The 21,262-nt window shown below is 42.5% G+C and overlaps 1 protein-coding gene across 6 annotated transcripts in view; it reads right to left on the bottom strand.

Moving 5' to 3' along the window:
* The window catches only part of PLEKHH1 (pleckstrin homology, MyTH4 and FERM domain containing H1), a 44,501-nt gene that overhangs the window by 21,276 nt on the left and 1,963 nt on the right, over positions 1–21,262 (bottom strand). For 3 of the 6 annotated variants that reach the window (XM_083604150.1, XM_083604148.1, XM_083604149.1), the window contains exons 2-9: positions 16,599–16,761; positions 10,882–10,944; positions 8,781–8,924; positions 7,130–7,213; positions 6,321–6,402; positions 2,994–3,964; positions 1,952–2,030; positions 1,391–1,482 (exon numbers count right to left, since the gene is read on the bottom strand). In XM_083604150.1, the coding sequence (XP_083460276.1) occupies positions 1,391–1,482; positions 1,952–2,030; positions 2,994–3,964; positions 6,321–6,402; positions 7,130–7,213; positions 8,781–8,924; positions 10,882–10,944; positions 16,599–16,724 (1,641 nt within the window). In that variant the 5' untranslated portion in view covers positions 16,725–16,761. Of the gene's footprint in view, positions 1–1,390; positions 1,483–1,951; positions 2,031–2,993; positions 3,965–6,320; positions 6,403–7,129; positions 7,214–8,780; positions 8,943–10,881; positions 10,945–16,598; positions 16,762–21,262 lie in introns of all 6 variants that reach the window. The other 3 variants (XM_083604147.1, XM_083604145.1, XM_083604146.1) reach the window with 1 other exon arrangement.

Consider the following 21,262-nt stretch of genomic DNA (forward strand, 5'->3'; position numbering starts at 1 on the left):
TTGCATATGCCTGCCCTACCAATGGCAATTAGGGTTAGGAAAAAAAAAGGCAGAAGCTTAGGAAGGAGAGATACACATCATTTCTGCTTGAATCCAAGGCTGTGGCTATGGGAGAAGCAAGACCTTCTTGTGGTGTTAATGCCGTGAGCCCCTCCGTCGTAGGCTCAGGTTATATATATGTGTAATTAAACTGTTTCTTTAAGACATTACAGTCTCTGCTGTCCCTTAATCTCAGGAAACTGTAAGCACTTGGAACCCCTGAGATCCTGAACTGATTGGAGATTGGGTTGGCGTGCAACAACATCGTCTTATTTTAGTTAGTATTTAACAGGTTGTGGCAGAAAAAGTATCTCATGGGGAACAAAAAGTAAGCCCGCTCTGCGCTTTCCCATGACGTCTTTATGGTATTTTGGGCCTACTTCTGGGTTGTGCATCATTCGGATGCGTCTAACGTGGTCATTGCCTGTAATTTCAAATGCAAATATGAGCCTAGCTTGAGGTCTTTCTGACTTCTGGGAAGAGGCTGAGACCAGGCAGCGTGTGTGTGGTGTGTGTGCAGACATACAGCACAGGCAAGATTCACTTAACGGCTATCTAGACAATTTAAGGTGTAGCCATGTGAGTATGAGACATCTTCATGCATACAAGGAGACTGACCTAGACTGAATGATAGACCTGCAGATGAGCCTTCATCCTGATTTGCTTGCACAAAGTTTACATGGGGGTTAGATTACATGTATGTATGTATGTATGTATGATGGTCATCTGCCTGATTTGAATGTTCGCTTGATTCTCCCCCCTTTCTCAGTAAACTGAATAGCTTTATTACAAATGTAATTACCTTTGCTTATGGTTTTCTGCCAGTAATAAGAAATTAGATTTCCTAGGACCTATTTCCATCACATGTCTGCTTTGCATGTGCTCTGTTCTGTCTAGTTTCTTGGCAGGTTTAAGAAAAACACAAACCAAAATTGTGTGTAAATTGTTCACACAACACTGGAGCACACATTTTGTATACTTGTTATATGCATTTTGTACACATTCTTTCCCTAAAATATACATATTGTATGCTTTTCAAAGCATTTCCCCATAAAATATGCACTTATAGGTATGCTTAATATAAAATATACCTTACTGTGTGCATTTTATTTGTACTGAAACTGCATCACAAAACTCAGAGAAGTGCATAATTCAGTTGATACCTGCATTCAGATTTACATATGGGCCAGGACTGGAGAATTAGATCAGTTCTCTTTAAAATGTTGACTGAACAAATTTCTCCTCCATCCCTGCTATGAGCTCTCCTACGCATTTATTGCTTTCCACATCTGTTCCCACAGAGTTGTCCACCTTCCCATATTGCTCCTAACACAAGTGTCATCGTTCTTACCCCTTTTAGCATGGTGTACACAGGCACAGTGACATTTCTGTAAATGAGGCAGGTGAACGTTCCAGCGGGTGAATAGCTTGAAGAATTTGAAGCTGAGATTTTTATACGTAAAGGAAAGAAAGAAAAATGACAAGCTGCAATTAGTATCCCCACAGCATGTTTAAATGGATGGGTTTAAATTAGCTAGATGGGGCTATGTGGATAATCAACATTTATGTGGTAACAGGGGCTCTGACCAAGATTAACAAATGACCATTATATCTGAAACCACATTGAAAGACTATGTGTTGGTAAAGACTACCCATCTTTCATCTCCCGTATCTCCACAACAAAGAAAGCATAATTGATGGAGGTGCCCTTTAGTGGAGCACATTTCTGTGACTAAATGCCCTTTATCACCAAATATACAGTATACCAGCAAATGTGGTATAAATTCAGTCCGTAGTACATTTATCACAGAAGAGTTTACATGACCAAATGTTCTGAAAATATACCACCAGATAACACTAGCGGTATCTGGTCATGTATAGAATCTTTGGGACAATTTTGGCTAGTACTTACTCCGGCTAGAAGGGTCACTCCCAAGAGCCACTTCTGAAAGCCTCATGCCAGACTTGGCTACTGCATAGATCCGACTCTCCTAAAACAAGGGGGAAAGGTCAAGGGGAAAAGACAAAGCAAAAATGTAACTTTTGGTGAACTTAAGGCAACTTGGGCTGCTTTGTCCCTTCTTCGGGTCCTGTCGTCTTTACGAGAGAGTTACTAGCAACTGAACTACAAGCATATCTTTCAGGTGGCACAAATGTGTAAGCTGTCTTTTGGATAGAAAGGGAGACACAAAAGGTCCACCTACAGTTTAATTGTAAATAGACTATTCTTGGAAACATACACCGGGAGGGAAGAGGATGGGGTGCATGGGGGAAGAGGAGCTGCAAGAGAAAGGGAGGTGTTGAGCACACTCTTTTTACCAGCTGCTTCTCTCCTACAAATAATGCACCTCCAATTCTGTTTGAAAGAGGGAAGCAGCGGTCATAGTTGTATTGGCTTGATAAGGTGTAATTTCAATCTCTGATATATACCCTGGAGCAACTGTGAAACACACAAGAAATTAGAACAGGAAGGAGAAAATACGTTCATATCAAAATTATATATGTTCATTCTCTTCTCTGTATCATTCCAATTTTAGTATACGTGCTGCCGAAGCGAGCACTATATATGTTCATTCTCAATACCTACATATATCTTTAAAAAAAGGAAAGAAGAACAGAGATATGAAAATTCTTGCAGAGATATGGGAAAAATTATTTACAAAAGCATCTTGGTTTCTGTTGCTACAACTTGGGTTGGAATATTGTTTAGAAGTTTTTGTATATTTATTTTAGATCTTATTATTAGTTGTTCCAGTTCCTCTGATGGCAAACAGAATTTGTCCCTAATATATAACATGTGGATATATAACATTAGATTGAAATAACAACACCTTTGCAATATGCACAGTTATTTCCAAGCTGCAATGATTTTGTTGTTGGTAGGTTGTTGTTTTTTTAATAAAAAATGCAGTGAATTAAAGTCTTGGGCATGTACTGAATTCTGAATATCTTACCCAAGATGGAAATCTGTGCAGCGGAGGAGTGGGTGGCTTGCCTCCTGGGTCCATCACTCTGGTTTCAGAAGTCCATGTCTCCTTATTACAGCAAGATTGCTGGTGAATCTCTTCATCCATCCCTGCCTCCTCCCCCAAACAGTCTTCCATCTCCATGTTCTCAGCTACTTCCTCATCTATATCCGTCTCTTCCACTTGTCCCCGGCAATGTGAAACAGCACTTATAGGCTTAAAAGTGCCGATATCATTGTTCGCCACATGATGGAAGGAATCTGCCCCTGACTGTGGTTGGCTATAATGCCGCTTGGCAAGCAGGATGCTGTCCCTTGGATTGCTAGGAGTCCGAACTTTGGGGAGGGTCATGCTGTTACCTAGTCCAGCTTCCCTTCCTGGGAAATTGTGAGAGGTTGAAGTAATGGATTTTGGCAACTTCAGGGCTGGAGTTGATGTTGAAAGAGAACCATTAAGAACATTTTTCACTTCCCCAGATGAGGATGAGCGCAACCTATGAGTTCCGAAGTCAGTACTCAGTCCATCTGCTGGCTTGCACAAGTCAGATAATGTCTTGTCTGAATCACCAATGGAATTCTGCAGTTCCTCCAGGGGAGACTGAAAAGTTAAAGCTCCATGAAACTTCACAGTCTCAGCTTGGTGGTTTGATGATGGGCAGATGGGGACCAGGTCATTTACCGAAGAGTTCTGGTAGTCTGGGAAGTCAGAGATAAGCCTCAGTGAGCTCCGAGAAGGCACCGATTTGTTCACCTCACCCGTTACACAGGCATCATTCATAAATACCACACTTGCTATATAAGGAACCCTTTTCATGGATACACTCTGATATGCCTGTTTGATGTCCATTGCAAGAATCCTGGAATCCCGGTCTGAGTCCTCAAGGAGGCAGGACAATCGGTCTCGAAACAGCTGGATGTTGCAGTTGGAAACAGATTCTTCAGAAGGCACAGTCATCAAATCTGCAATTGGGAAAAGACGTCAGAACATAAGAAGGCCCATCTAGTCCAGCATTCTGTTCTCACAACCAACCAGGACCTGAGTGCAACACCAATCTCTCCACTTGCGATTCCCAACAACTGATGTTTCATAGACCTGCTGCCTCTGATGCTCAAGGTAGAACACAGCCATTATAACTAGTAGCCATGAATCACCTTATCCTCTATGTATTTGTCTGTATTTCTCTTTCAAAGCCAGCCAAGATAATCATATGTAGAAAACTTGTTCCATTAGACCACTCTTCTAAAAACAGGAATTTATAATCTTTAAGCCCAAATCATTTGAAACCCCTCCAACCCATCCATGCTGATGGTTCTGGTGATCTGTTAATTAGAGGACAAATATGGCCAGATAATACAGTTCAGATTATAACACCCCCAATAGCTCTTACAGGTCTATTTTGAGCAACGAACTAGTGAAATGGCATTCCTCATTTGTACACTAAAGGAGAAAGATTCCTTTGTAACCAGCAAAATCAATAATCAGTATAATGCTGTCAAAAGTACATGGTAAATGTACCTGCAGTTTTCCAGGTAAACAAAACAGTAGATAAATCTGTTAATCAGTAGAGATGTCTGCAAGAGATTGATTTTATTTCCAGAGAGGTGGTTAAATTTACAAAAATAAAAAAAGAGGAGCTAAAGAGACTCATGAGGCTGGACCTCTTCTTTGGAAGTTCTGCCTATTAACCCCAAACACACTTGGGTGCATAGTGGAGATACTGTGGCTATTTAAAAGTGAAGAAAATCCACTCTGCATATGTTCAAAGGCAATGTTTTACGCATTTTGACTTGTCACATTGCCATGCTGAGCATGGAAGACAAGGGATTAAACCCTGGTTCAAATTAGCCCCTATGTTGGAGAAGCTGAATTGAATCAGACACAATGAGACAGTACAATTATGTGCAGGAGTCAATGTATCATTCAGAGCTGTCTGATTGGTGGCATTTTGGGAACACTTAATACCAGGTTATTATAGCAACCATTTCATTCCGCTAGCAATCAAAACGGATGGGAAGTTGTTTGCAAAGCTTTCAACTGGAAAGGTGCTTGCGCTTGCAGAGAAAACTGAGGCCAGTCAGGTAATATTGGCACAGGATTGGCACCTCCATGCACCTCCATACAATTCTTCTGTGCTCCAGGTTGCTTGCCTATGCATCATGGCTATGCCTAATTTGCTGTTAGAGAGCGCACGAGCGCAATTTGGAAAATACAATTCCCTTACATTTGAGGAATGAAGTTTTCAGGACCCAGTACAAAGAACCCATGTCTTTAGTTGCACAGAGGGTGAACAAACACTATAAATGCGAAGTAGGCTTCCCCCAGTAACTTTTAATGTATCTATGTGCAGTAGAAAGGCATGGGAACCCAATATTTACCATCATGCCCCAGTATGAATTGTACACTATGTGAACAGGCCCATAGAAAATGTAATGCACGATTGGGCTGGGTGACATACTATACATGTCATAGGTTTAAAAAGGCACAACAATATTACCCATACTTTAGGTTAGGGATGGGGAACCTGTGGCCCATCAGATCTTGCTGGACTACAGTTCCTACAGTCCCTGACCATAGGCTTTGCTGGCTAAGGCTAATGGGAGTCTGGAGTTTAACAACAACTGGAGGTCAGCCACAGGATCCCCATCTGGGTTTTATGTACTAGCTGCAGGAAATAACGATGTAGCAACAGATACACTGGTTGGTCCTCGGCAATTGCATAAGCCACATAAAGGGTGGGGCTATTCTTAGTTGTACAAGAATGTACTTGGGACGGAGAGGTTAATGAGATTTTGCAGTTCTTGTACTTAGCATGTACAAGAACAACATTGGTGTTAAAGCAACATCCACAGGACATCTACAATCCACATTTAGGTGGACCCATGAACTTGGCCAGTGAGCATCCAAACATGTCAGGAAATGACCGAGTGCGTAGTGAAAAAAGAAAAAAGAAAATCTGCTTATGATTTTCAGAAAGTAGCTTCACCCCTAGGATAATATCTAAAGCTTGATGTTGCCCCACTAAAGGTAATGGATTTTCTGCCACTGACATTAGTTATAGCCTTTACAGCTGAATTAATAGACCAGCCATTAGTATGGAGACAGAAACAGAGATCTCACAGACAGCCTGCCTCAAAGTATATATTTTTTAAAAAACTGATATATGATGGAAAATGGAAATATCATATTCTGCTCATTCTGCCTCTGTGTACTAGAAGGAAACCACAAATGGCAGTGAAACGCACAGAGATCTGAGGGTTCTTCTTTTCACTTTCCCTGCTGGTTCCTAGACATTTATTTTAAAAATTACATATTTACCTTGCAGCGCTGCTTGAAGAACTTTGATCTGCTCAGTCAGCTTCAGGTTATAACCCTTGAGGTAATGGTTTTCCATCTCAAGCTGTGAAACAGTAGAAGAAAACACTTTATGTTAAAAAAAATCATTTGAAGTATATTTCTTTTACAAACAGTTCTGTCCAGACTTTTGGCTTTAATAAAATTTCAAGAAAATTAAGATAAATTTAATTGAAAATTCCTACGTTCTTCGAAAGGAAGGCCTATCTCTAGGAAGAGTTCTCTTTGTCTTGTATATTTACGGCCAAACAGTACGATGATCTGCTTAACCAATAAGCTTGGACTTCACTAACTAAATTACTAAACAAGTACAGTGGTACCTCGGGTTAAGAACTTAATTCGTTCTAGAGGTCCGTTCTTAACCTGAATCTATTCTTAACCTGAAGCACCACTTTAGCTAATGGGGCCTCCTGCTGCTGCTGCACCGCTGGAGCACGATTTCTGTTCTCATCCTGAAGCCAAGTTCTTAACCTGAAGCACTATTTCTGGGTTAGCGGAGTCTGTAACCTGAAGCATATCTAAGCTGAAGCGTATGTAACCCGAGGTCATTACTGGCCCAGGTCATTACTGGCCTAGTTCTACAGTCCATCAGCACACAAAAGAAGGCACACAGCTGTACAAATTGTCTTCTCCAACAGTGCAATGCAGAAGTTTACATGTCATTGCAGAGGAGGGTATCCCTACTGAGGTGTCACTACAAGCACCCCTTTCATGCCAATGCAGTTGTACAATTCTATGGACTAGGGGTGTGGAAGAAACAAACTGGCCATCACCTCTCTTAGTTTAGCTGTCACCCAGTCTTTAATTTTGGCAGCCTTTTCTTGGACAATTTTAGCATCATCCGCTCTCAGTTGTTTCTGTGAAGAGGAGAAATAGACAAATGTTATAAGACAGCAGCGGATCCATTTGACTTGAAGAAATTGCAGGTGTAGCCATGGGCAACAGCTCACTATTCTTGCACAATTCTTGCATAGCAGTAAGGAATATTCTGGAGACTTTGTGGAAACTTCCCTACAAATCAGAACTAGACCATTGAACTCAGGTGCCAGAAGGAACACTTTCCCCATAGTAATTTGCCTATGTGCTGAAGTCATATTTAGAGCCTCTCTACCAGGTGCTCCAGCCATCTAAAGTAAAGCTGGTGGCAAACCTTCTCAGCCTTCTCAGTGCATCTTTTCCCTCTTAATATATTCTGTTATTGACTTAAATCACATAGCTGTTTCCTATGGTTATTTATTGCCAGTTGTGACAACTTAACTCTTCTGCCCCATACTTCTTCTTTTTAAACTAATTTCTCTTTCCTTTCTTTTCTTGTCTTATTTTTCTGCAACCTGTTTGTAGTTATTAGATTTATTTATTTAGAATGAAAAAAAGAAAGCCTTCTCAGTGCTGGGATTGTATTTGTGGAATTCCCTCGGCTATTGAGAAGCGTGCCTGGCACCAACTGCATTATCCTTTAGGAGCCAGGCATAATCCCCCCCCCTTACAGTCATAAATAAATAAATAAATAAATAAATAATATTCTTCTTCTTCTTCTTCTAATGTATTAATTACTATTATAGGGGGATATCCAATGTTGTGCAAGCTGACATAATGAGACTTGTCCTTCCTTCCCCTCCCTGCCACAGTTCTCTCAAATCGGCTTCAGAGGGACCCGCAACACTCCAGAACAGATTTGGGTGCCATATGGGGGAACTGCAAGGGGAGCAAGAGGAAGTCCCATTGCATGAGTTCACCCATTTCATTTGGGATGTCACCTGGTTTTATTTATGTATGTTATATTGTTTCTACAAATTGCTCTGGAAACTCTACTCAAGGGCAGCAATAACTGTTTCGAATAAATAAATATTGACCTGAGAAGGGGGAGACAGACACAGTGGCGTAGCGTCGGTTGTCAGCACCCGGGGCAAGGCAAGTAATTTGCGCCCCCTAACCCGTGGATTTGCGCCCCCTAACCCATGGATTTGCCCTAACCCCAGATGTTGCGCCCGGTGCGGCCCGCCCCCCCTGCACCCCCCACGCTACGCCACTGGACAGACATAAATGCACTTTAGAAGCAGGAAGAAGAAGAAGAAGAAGAAGAAGAAGAAGAAGAAGAAGAAGAAGAAGAAGAAGAGGAGTTTGGATTTGATATCCCGCTTTATCACTACCCGAAGGAGTCACAAAGCGGCTAACGTTCTCCTTTCCCTTCCTCCCCCACAACAAACACTCTGTGAGGTGAGTGAGGCTGAGGGACTTCAGAGAAGTGTGACTGGCCCAAGGTCACCCAGCAGCTGCATGTGGAGGAGCGGAGAAGCGAACCCGGTTCCCCAGATTAGGAGTCTACCGCTCTTAACCACTGCACCACACCATAATATCAGATGGTACCTTTCTCACTGGCTGTGGAGGCAAGATGTGTGTCCCAGCTTAAAATAGCTTCATTACCTGCTTTTCCAGCTGTGTCTCAAGTTTCTCGATCAGTTCATCCTTTTCTTGCACTCTGCTCACCAGCTCCTGGTATTTCTTGTGTACACTTGAACCGCTTGTTTTCATGTGGGCAAGTTTCAGCTTCTCTTCCATAACTTCCACCTGAAAGATTCCCTCACACTTTCATTGTAATGACAATGGGTGGTGAAAGGGAAGGAAACACATTGGACTCTTTGTGGGAATAGACTGCTTATTCACTAATGGACCCTTATTTGGGGCAGGGCAGATTCTTCTTAAAGAACTCTCACACATTTGTCCCTTCGTATAATCCCATCCACTAGAGCGCTGGTATCTGATGTTGAAAATATCACATTAGCAGCACTGCTCAGCCTAGTCTGAAGTACGTTCCACTTCCAGGTAAGTGGATACACAACCTAAATATTCAAAGGCTCAAGGAAAATACATTTTCCAGAAGATAATTAAAAGAAATTCCTGGAAGGCCTGCCATCTTCAGACAGCAAGAAAGTCCCAAGTATGCAAGAAGAAATAAGACATCAAACATGTCTTACAGGTACATATAAGTGGGGCACTGAATCGCCACTTGGCAGGCATTCTGCACCTGCCCCTTCTTTTTCTATGAACATGTCTCTCCCTCTCTCCATCCCAGCAGCTCTGTTATCCGTCCCCTTCCAGGGTTTTGGACAGAAGCTTTATAGGGATGTCATAAATAATTTGGTTGTGCCTGAGAGTACCTTCCCAAATGTAGTCTCCGCTTTTCTCTTTTAAAATGTTGACGGCGCCGGGGCCCTAGCCTACTGACCTCCTCCTCAAAGGCCTCAAATTGAGATTGGCAATGCTGTGCGGGATATTTCCCAGTCTATGTGCCAATTTCTTCATGAAAGCTGGTTATGCTCCAGCGGACATTCCTGGCCCCAGAGTTGCAGAAAGCTGTGTTTTGTCCTCCTGTCTGTCTACATTAGACAGAGAGAGGCAAACAGTCTCTCCCCTACGCTGAACCTGAAAGGCAAGCGTGTGGCACCCCAAGCCAGAAAGCTTAGCCTGCCAAGCTGCCGGTGTTTGGATCAGAGCTTGGGAATAATTACCGTCTAAGGAAAGAGCCCCTCCCAGCTCTTCTGATGCCTGAGTGGTGACTCTACACTGAAACCTCCAAGCTGGGACAGTAACCATTTTGCCTTCCTTATCTGAAGATAAGAGCACATTGAAGACACCATCCAAAACCCTGAACTCAGGGGCTGAAAAAAACACCCGGCTTTAGGACTCAGCACACAAGTCATTTCATTTCCTAGACGTCTTTTGCTTCCCTGCACAATATACCTGTTTGTGGGGTGGCAGCTCCACATGATGTATTAAACCACTTCCTAAGCCTGTCAGATTTAATTAAGGCATTTCGAAATGCCTTTCCATTTCCCTTAGATAACAAGCTGGGTGGTGCCACTGGTAACAGGCAGCGGCAAACGCCAAGCCTCCAGGCCTGATTCACTCCGCCAAGTTTGGCCAGGATATGGCGGTCCAACCTGGACTGTAATTTTCCATTCACCTTTCCCCCTCCCCCCTTAAAAAGGGATGTTGAAGAATAGTATCCTTGGTAGCTTAACTGGATTCCGTGTGGGTCCCAAAAATTGTTTAGCAACTAAAAATGGTGGGAATAATCGGCCAGAGAATCCTTGTGATCACACCCACACGATGCTTTTAAAGCACATTTATACCACTTTAATAGTCATGACCTCTCCCAAGGAATTCTGGGGACTGTACTCCCCACAGGGCTAAAATTCCCAGCACTCTTAACAAACTACAATTCCCATGATTTTTTTTTTGGGGGGGGGGGGAGCAGGGGAGAGACATGGGTTCTAAATGTATGGTATGGATATGATTTGGAGGACTCAAAGGCTATACTTTTTAGGCTTTGCCCACAGAACACAGTTTTCCCGCTGCTACAGCAAGTTTAGAAACATGATTAAAAGCTTATAAACACTGTAAGGTGTAAATGTGTCACCTGAAACTGAAAACCTTTGTATAATTAGAAATCTTGGGGTGCCCGTCCAGCTGTAAAGGTTTTCACATGTTATGGGACTAGTGATATCAGAGAAGCTTCTCTTACCTGTTTCTCTGCATTTTGGGCTCTCTGTTCTGCCTCAACCACTCTTTGCTCCAGTTCTTGCATCTTCAGAAGACAATAAGACATGAAAAACGGTTTACTACCACTACTACTAAAGTAAAAGGTAAAGGTAAGGTAAAGGACCCCTGGACGGTTAAGTCCAGTCAAAAGCAACTATGGGGTGCGGAGCTCATCTCACTTTCAGGCCAAGGGAGCCAGCGTTTGTCCACAGACAGCTTTCCGGGTCATGTGGCCAGCAGGACTAAACTGCTACTGGCGCATGGAAGACCGTGATTGAGTGCCAGAGCACATGGAAATGCTGTGCTACCAGTAGTACTAGTAATGCTAGTACTACTACTTCTACTACTTCTTTAGAATAAAACCCATCATTTGTCACTGTGATCTCTGGCATTTCTAGAATTATAAAACATAGCTCTTTAACAGTACTATCACCCATCATTTTCTCATTAGTGAATTTTGACATTCATTATATGGTTGGAAAGGATACCTTCTGGTACATTTTACATGCTATTCACCACTCCTATAAGCAGCTTACTTAGAAGCCACCAGCTCACCATTAGCATTCAACTCACCATATCTCTTTGATAGACTTATGATAGATTCTGCATCACTATATAATCACGATGATGCGCAGGATCTTTTAATGTCTAGAAACCGTTTCAAAGAGTGCTATTTACTTTATCAAACCTTTGGGAAAGCAGTAACAATGCTCACATATTCCCATATCATGTTATTTACAGGTATGAGATTGACATAAATATTATGTAAATTCAACGGCATTTGGGGCCCAATTTACACAGGAGACTTCAACCTCCCATGTGCGCACCTCATAGGCTTGAGTGATTGATTGTCCTCCTATATTCTCTCGCTCCACATTCACTTTTGCAAAACATGCCCTTGAATAATGGTTCAACTGCATTGCCAGGAACGGCCCCATTTTTTCCAGAAGCGTCCTTAATTATAGTGTTCCAGGTTGGCAGAGATACTCAGCGCCATGCTGCGGTAATACCATGCTGAAGCACTGACTCAGCATTAATTTTGACAAAGTAAATGAAAGGATTTTAGAAAGCTGGTTTCCCCCCCCATTCAAATTTGATACCCAAGCTTCTGTTTGATCCTCGTTTTGCTGATGATCTACTACCATTGCAGTGCATGGATATTAAATCAGCTGGAATTACATTAAAAACATCCTGATCTCATGTAAGTAACTTCCCCTGCACTTCTTCTCAAGAGTCTGGCTTTCTCTGTGTCAATTCAGAGCTGTGTCTGCAGCTCCTTCCTCCTGCCCTGGCTTGGACTGGCTTCTCCTATGCCTTAATGAAGACCTCTAAATTACCTCCCCTCCTTTCACATTCTTCTTGGGAAAACAATATCTGCACACAGACTTTCCCTGCTGGAGAGGAAAAGAGGGCTATGGGTCAGTGTCCCATAGGTTCTTTGTTCTCACAAGCTTATATACAAGAGCTCATTAATTTTAATAATTGTCATAACATTTTCCTTGGAGGGTTGTTTGAGGAAAACCAATGCTTTTGGATGGGGAGCAGCAAACCCATTTGGGTAAAAGTGCAGTAACTCCCCTTGTAGAGTTACTATTCCCAGAAGGGAAGAGGGATCAATGTGACTTCTCCATTGTCTCGAGAAAGAGAATGGAGTGCACCTTTTGGGGATGAAGTCATTAGCAGCACCAAAGTGACCTCCCCAGGGCACAAGCTTGGGCAGTGTGTATGTAAGCCCTACACTGCCCAGATGACAAGACACCCCCCCTCTCGGCCACGTTGATATACTCCAAAGGAAAGCAGAGCAGTAAGTTGGCATCAGGAGTTGCTAGAAGGATGCGTACAAGGCACCATCCATCTGTCTTATGGACTCTACTCCAGATTTGTGTAGGGTTTATTCCCTAGCTTTTTATTCTCCAAAATATATCCTGTAAGTTTTAGGGTCAGAGTTTCAGGGGGTTTAGGGTCAGAGTTTTCCTTTTCCTAGATGGGCAACCTTCTCAGGTTGACGAGCCCCATCTGCCCCTCACTTCCCTCTACAGCATGTGCAGAAAACCACCTTCTCGACCTTTGGACCCACTGTTGGTCTTGTCTGCTCAATCAGCTGGAGCCTGTCTTCGCACGCAGGGGAAGTCCCTAACTCACCAAGGGTCCGAGACTCACTGACTACCCTCACCTGGTTTAGCTGGTTGGTCAAAGCCCTTTCCTGGGGTGTGGCTGCTGTCACATGCTGACAGCTTCTAGGAGCCACAGATGAGAGCTGGGTGCAGGGTGGGGACCAAATGTGGACAAACTACCCCAGAAGGAGCATACACCCCTACTTGGAATAATACCTGGAAATTAACATCCTTTTTGTCCCAAACTGAAACTTCAACTTCATTGCAGTACCATGGGTCACTGCACAGACATTACCATTTGCACATTATTGGTGATATTTCTGCTCTTGTGAACAATGGCAACTGTACCACTCTGACACTTGACCACTTTTTGACATGGTTCACTGTCTCTCATGAGTAAGCTGAACGAGACCAGCATTTTAGAGACTGATCTCCCCAAGAAACCTGGGTTCTTTGAGAACAGAAGAACTCTACTTACCTCCCAACTGAATGGATACTGAAACTGTCTGCATTCATTAAAGCTCTCATGGCAACCCCTGACAGTCTGCCAAACCTTCAGATAAGCTAATAAAAATCCATGTAGCCTGGCTCAGTTTAAAAATAATTAGTATTCATCTTCCTTCTCACCACTTCATTGTCTTGCTGTGGGATGTTAAAACTGCTGCTCTGTTTAACATCAGACAAGAGTATTAATTTCATGGTGCTTTTTGAGTATCATGTGTTATTCAAGGTTCCCCAGGGGCAAACTAACAATAAGCTGAGCATTCAGATTGCACTTTCTATGTATCATGTTTTGTAATACTGATGAGAAAACTGCACTGCACGGCTAATTAACTGTGAAACAAACATTGAAATGAGATGTTCAAAATTCGGTTCCTACGCTTCTGATCACTAGCCCACCAAGCTGTCCTCTCCCACATGCTGTAGAAAGATAAAGCCCTATTATTGAACAGAATGATGTCCAAAGGTGAGGAGAGCGGCCAAAGACTCATGGCCCACAGTTCATTTGTTAACCGGGTCAATTATGCCGCCATGGCAACAGACTGCTATGTCACTCATCAACTGAATATTACCCCTCTTTCCCGTTGTGTGCACAACTGTGTAAGTAAATGCCAGTTACTAAAGACATGAGATTCTTGAACACATTTCTAGATTAACTGGGTGAAGATGCATTAACAGTCAGTATGAACACCCTTCAAATGAGCCCATGAGAAAAGTACCCAGGAAATCCTGTGTACACACATCTCCACTTCTAAGCTTAGTCAGGCATTCCTGCCAGAATCAAAGTATTTTTCTTTGGATTTTTACTCTCTTTTGCATTAATTAGATTCAGCTCCATTTTCTCTCTCCATTTCTCTCTCTCTCTCTCAGTCCTTTTCTCTCTCTCCTGAGAGGCCCCACAGCTCATTTGTAACAGGGTCATCATGCTGCCATGGCAACAGCCTGCCATGTCACTCATCAAGAGAATATTACCCCTTTTCTCCTCAGTGTGTGCAACTGCATGGGGGGAAAAAAACCCCTGAGTGCAAGTAAATGCCAGTTAGCAAAGGCATACAATGCATACAATTCTAAACTCCAGCATACTTTAATTTCCATGGAAAGCATCCAAAAAACATTTGAGCAGTATCATTGCTAGCATTGCATTTGTTTTGAGTTTCTCAAGAGAGGCATGGCAGAACGCAGGGCAAAGAACTTTTATTAAGACAGCATTCTAACAACCCTTCACATGTTTATTAAGGACTTGGGGGAAGGTTCACCCGTGTGTGTGTGTGTGCGCGCGCGCAGTCACTTGATAAGTTATCACTAGACAATTCAAAAGGTGAATGTTCAAAGCTGAATGTGTGAACTAAATCCTTCAAAAAACACACATTGAATTTGAAGAGCTAAGCAGGGATATGCATGGGCGTCCTGTGGTTTGTTCATTCATACATACAAGTCACCACTTGATGCTGCAGTTATCAAATGAGTCACTATAAACTGCCCTAGGAATTTGTTGAGGGGCAGGAAATTAGCAAACAAATTTGTGAACTAGCCCTTAAGGCTGAAATTCTGGTACTTAAGTTGTGTGTTAGAATTGTGTGATTCAGTTCTTAAATTGTTCGACTGACTTACTAAATCACTTACTAAATTACAAAATTAGTCAGTTTTCATTTTCAGCACTAAGGCAACCATCCTGTTAGCCTGAAAATGATGAAGAAAACCTCCCCTCGCTCCTAGCACTTCTGACAAGGCTTTGTTGAATTACAGCCTTTAACTGCTTACTCTTTGGCCTTCAGAGGAAAAACCACATCACAAAACCATACAGCCAGTTACAGAGTAACCTGATCACTGAACCAAACTGCTCCCTAATCTCAACAAAGGGTAGCTTGACACACCCACACCCCTAGGGCTGGATTAACTCCAGAGTCTTCATTTCCCTTTCCACAGGGGTGTCCAGCCATCAGGTGCTCGGCAAAGTGCAGGAATAATCAGACAAGTTTATTGTGCTGTCACCATTCTGCTGGAATTCTTTCCGAAAACATTGACTGGGTGAAGATTTAAATTTAGGCTTTCTAATGAACGAGAGAGGGCTTGGGGTTTAAATAACAAGCACGTGGATAGGGTGGGAATCAGGTTCTGAAAATAATGTTTTCAAAGCCATCCGAGTTCTTGTCCACATCCTCAGGCTGCTCTGAAACTTAAGCCAAATACATTTTTGTATAAGCTAACGTTTAAAATTAATTTTATAATGTATGTTTTAATGGTAGTTTTTATTGTGATATTCTACTGCAGTTGGTGTTACTGTAATTAATTATAGTGTATATTTCAGCATAAGGGACGCGGGTGGGGCTGTGGGTTAAACCACAGAGCCTAGGACTTGCCGATCAGAAGGTCGGCGGTTCGAATCCCCGCGACGGGGTGAGCTCCTGTTGCTCTGTCCCTGCTCCTGCCAACCTAGCAGTTCGAAAGCATGTCAAAGTGCAAGTAGATAAATAGGTACCGCTCCAGCGGGAAGGTAAACGGCGTTTCCGTGCGCTGCTCTGGTTTGCCAGAAGTGGCTTAGTCATGCTGGCCACATGACCCAGAAGCTGTATGCCGGCTCCCTCGGCCAATAAAGCGAGATGAGTACCACAATCCCAAAGTCGGTCACGACTGGACCTAATGGTCAGGGGTCTCTTTACCTTTATATTTCAGAATGTTGTTAACTTAGAGAAATTTATTTTTTTTAAAAATCAGTCCATTAATAAGCAAATTAAAACATGACAGGCAATTTCTCTAGACCTTCTTATAGGGTACTGTATCAAATTTAAGTTGAAACTGTTTGATTTTTCATTATAAAGACTTGATTTTGAAACTTATGTCCCTGGCCTCATCACGGGGGGTTACAGTCTCTCTTACTAGCTATCCTCATCCAAAAGTTTAAGAATAAGCACCCTTGTACTTTGATATTTTTTGTAGTTTTTTAGCTTTTTTCATTATTATTATAGAATTTTCTTTTGTAATTTTGGTTGTCTATATCCATCTGTATTTGTTTAAAGCAAAATCAAAGTATTAAAAAAAAGGATAAGCCACAAAGACTGGTTACAAAATGTAGCTTTTGCCTCACCTTCTCAGCCAAAAGCTCCCGGATCCTACTAGCTTGCAGGCGGAATTTGAAGAGCTGTGTCTCCAACGCAAGGCATCGTTTCTGCCAGTCCATGCAGCTACCATTCTCAACAGCGAGCTCTGCCATTTTGAATGCTTTCTCCCTAGACTGACCTCAAGTTGTCCTAAGTGAGCAAGACAAAGAAAAAAAAGACAGAAATGTCCATAATGCTATAAGAATTGTCTTTATAGATATTTTTTAAAAGCACACCCAATACACATTTAAAACACATTCCTTTGACTTCCCCCAAAGAACCCTGGGAATGGAAGTTTCCCCCTCACAGTTACAATTCTCAGTACCCTTAACAAACTACAGCTCTGGAGATTCTTTGGGGCAAGTAATGAGCTTAAAACATGAACTGGATGTGTCTTAAACATATGGGGGGGATGTTCCCTAACAGGAGAATTTCCCATGTATGCATGGGAAATCATGCCTCCACCAATCTAGCTATAGTAACATTATACTATGCATTGCAGGGGGCTCGGCTAGATGACCCATGGGGACCCTTTCAACTATAGAATTCTATGATTCTATGTCAGTTTACACAAAACCAACTCTGCATTCAAATTTTAAACACTCGGGAAGTTTAGCAGAATCCAGAATGAAGATTCCAACTGTAAACAAACTTTTAGCAACTAAGACTTTCAGGACAAGAGCTTCAATCAAGCCTGATTAGAAGCTTAGGCAAACGCAAACAGCCTAAGCCCTTAGACTATGGTATAAACTCACTGTTGTTCCAGACAGTGCAGTGAAAGAGTTAACAGAATCTTCTTATCAGCTCCTAAAGATCACATTATCAAAGTTACTCTGGTTTCCATATGGTCTCTCTCTCCCCCCAGTTTAGCTATCTTTTGGACCACCAAGCTGCACTAACTCTTAATGTTTCCCAGGGTCATTCTGGTAGCCTGTCAGTGCGTATTTAATCTCCTGGTATGTAGGTTCAGCTACAAGAGCAGGAACGATCGGCCTGTTGCTTAGCTAATGCTTAAAATTCACATAGCCAATATGCCCCTTTCATTAGAAGCCCATGAGCTAATTGAAGTGGGCAGCAGAAGACACAATGAACTAAGTGTCCTCATGGATGACAGAAGCCCTTCCACCACAAAGCTTTGGCTATGAATTATCCAAGTGAAACAGATAATAAGAGAACAAAGATAAAGCTTCATTCATTATATTTCATTGCCACAGTCTGAAAAATATTTAGCTAAGGCCCTTTGTCCATTTTAATCACCTTTGGAAGTCCCTTTTGCTTGTCCCCAAATTTAATGAATGGAAATGGAAAGATATGCTGAAAAGCTGGAGGGGTGAGCATAGAAATTAAAAACTTTGGAACTGTTCTGGTGATTTAATTCAGCCTTGCAAATAAGCCCACAAAAGGCGACAGCCTCCAATATATACTTTTTACCAGCCTGCCGAGGGCTGCCAGTGGAGAGAGGGAGAGCCTCCTGCAGCATTTCTAAGCTGCGTGCGGAAAGGGGGACTTCACTTCTCCAGCAGCCCACTTGGTTTCTGTGTTGGCCACAGAGAAGTGATGGAATGCTCCATCTCTCCTTGGCCATCCTGCATATAATTTTTTTGTCACCTATGACTACTAAAGTGCTGAAAAACAAAGCTGAATTAATTAATGAGCAGAAAAGCTTGTGGGCACAGTTTTTCGTGTTTTTCATTGGAAATCTGCCTTTGAGGGTTAATCCATTCCACCCTGTTGGATGTGGGAATGAGGGCTGCACTGATGCCATCAATGCACATAGTACAGTCAGCCATGCAAATGGAATATATATATATATATATATATATATATATATATATATATATTAGTCTGAACACTCAGCTCACATAAGAACACAGCTGAAATGTTTTGGCAGAGGACCACTGTATTTTTCTGCTGCCCTCTGTCTATCCAATCTATCCATTCCTGATCACTTTCGCTACCAGGTGTGTCTGATTCATGGTTGCATCAAGCTGTTGTGAGCTTCAGAGCACTGAACTGATGTGAGGGCACTGAATTAATTGCCCATAGCATCACATGAATCCAGAATGACAGAACATCCATATAAAATGAACATATAGAGACAGGAAAGACTCCTTTAAAGATTTTACTGAGCACATGTCCCTATCACATTAAGCATGTGTACCAGAAAGTGATCTCAGTGGGACTTACTTTCAAGAGAACATACTGTATCTAGGATTGAGTTGCAGGCTTTTTATATTGCATCCTATGGACCACTTGCCACAGAATGGAGTAGCCTATTTGGAAGAATGGCTAGATGATACATTTCCAGTTTGGTTCTCTGCACTCCCATCTTGTCAAACCTGACATGCCAAGGATAGGAGATGGTGAGGAAGAAACTTGCCTATATAATATGCATCTTCATAGATTTGTGGAGTTGGAGGGGGCCTTGTAGGCTACCTAGTACAACCCTCTGTTCAATGAAGGACATCCAGAGCTAGAGAAACATCGCCAGTGGATTGCTGTCCAGCAAACACTCCAGCAAGGGAGAGCCCCTCCCCACCTCCATTTAATTTTCAGGTCTGCCACTCCATTATCTTTCTATTGAAATGGAACACACATACTAAACACTGCAGAATAATGAAAATTGTACTGTCCAGGCATCCAAGACAAAAGTAAGTTAAAGCAACAATGGTATTACTTCTTTCACTGCAATATGGAAAGATCAGTATCGGACAGTATGGAGGGTCACCCCTGCTCACATGGCCTCTGGTCAGTCACATCACTGCTGTTCACTGAGTGGCAGAGGGTGAAGGGTAAGCTGGCAGAGAAGATGGCAGGGTGGAAACACACTGGAAGGAGGCACTCAGTTGGTTCTGCTCCTGCATCTGTACCGCACAAACCTTGCTGCAGCCTCCTCTCTTCCCATCTACTTCTCAAAAAGCCATAGCAACAGAACTAACCAGCAGTCAGGTGAGCAGTGGCACCCCACTCCCAGCAGTGAAGCTGCATGCTCCGCTACCGGGGGGCAGAGAATTGGCGGGGGCATGGCTGGTGATCCTGGGGGTGTGGCGCACATCCCAGGGGCGTGGCATGCTGCCTGCGAGGGCGTGGTGAGCCGCCCACAGGGGCGTGGCATGCGTTCTGGGGGCGTGGGGCGCCGTCTGTGGGGGCATGGTGCCTGGTGCACATGGGGGTGTGCGGCGCGTGAGGGGGGGGGGCCGCCACAATGGCACTCTACCGGAATAGTGGTGCCGGGGGCGGTCCGCTGCCTCCACAACCCCGTTCCTCCGCAAGTGCCCACCCCACCACCAGCTACTGAGCAAGTTTCTGTTATATATATATCAATAGGGAAAAGCCTAACAGGCATAGCTGCAGTAAAATTCCATATCAAGGCCAAAAAGCTAAAGAGTTAGCCCCTAGTTACGTACCCAGCTACCAAGGCCTTTTGTTAAGCAGAACATGGTGCCTTATTGTAGGAAGGCAACATTGGATCTATTACTTATAATGAAGTCATGGACAGCATTCTTTTCTCATGGGAGAACAGGCTTGAGGTGAAAGACACAGCATAAAGCCAGCTGAGTCCTTGCTTGTATCAAGAGATAAACTTGTACAGAAATCCTTGTAATGATTGGGGGGGGGGGGGGAACAAAACACTGAATTTGACCTCTTTCTTCTATCTGCTTGTTTTTTTAAAAAAGTTACAAGAGCTCAGAACAAATTGTATTCATCATAATCAAAAGCCTACCACCCATTTTGCAATAATAAATCACTTTGCAGTACTAGATTAGTAGGTGTATTGTGCCATTTGCAGACAATCTTATGATATCCACTATGAATGCATCTATCCAGAGAGGAATGCAAAAAATGTAATCAAGGATTCAGCATTAAGGCTTGATCTTAGAGGTTATAATGGTAGTACATGCAGTTTTCTGGAGAAAACATGTCTATACTGTTTCACATATGCCTTTTTAAAAACACAGTTTATTTACCCAAAAATGTTGGTTTTGCATCTAACATAACCATTATAGAGCAGAACCTAACTATTTATCTTTTCTTTTTTCACTTCTCATTATGTCAAAGGTATACAAACTAATCAACATAGCATTTTTAAGATATATGTGTCATGTGAAATACATATTAATGCAATTACATTTCTTTACAAACACATGCATTACATAGGGCTGCCATCCAAGTAAAGAAATCTTAGTTGAATAATCATATTAGTTTTAGGGGGTAGCCAATTTCAATTCTAGGTTGCAACAACAGATATATAGTGTCCAGATCAAGGGAAGTACATAGGACCACACTATTCTGTCTTGGTCTGACCTGACCTGCACTACTGTATCTTTTTGTCAATTAAAATGTTTCTAATTCATTAGATATTGCAGTCCTGGTGTTTCATATATACTTGCACCAAGGTGCAAGACTAAAGACAGTTTCCCGCCACCTGTGCTCATTTGCCATCTCAAATTAAGACTGCAATGCTATACACATTTAGCTGGGATAACAGACATTTTAGGACTGCACTTCACTTTACCACTTCAGAAGTTTCATATCTATATTATCTGGTTTCATCTCAAACTGTATGCAGCTGGTGGAAAGCACTACCATACTGATACTCACTTTTGCGTGGGTTATTCCATTACAAATAGCATTATATATTTGTAATTAT

Source organism: Podarcis filfolensis (assembly GCF_964270895.1).
Source record: "Podarcis filfolensis genome assembly, chromosome: 1".
In the NCBI taxonomy this organism is placed as follows: domain Eukaryota; kingdom Metazoa; phylum Chordata; class Lepidosauria; order Squamata; family Lacertidae; genus Podarcis; species Podarcis filfolensis.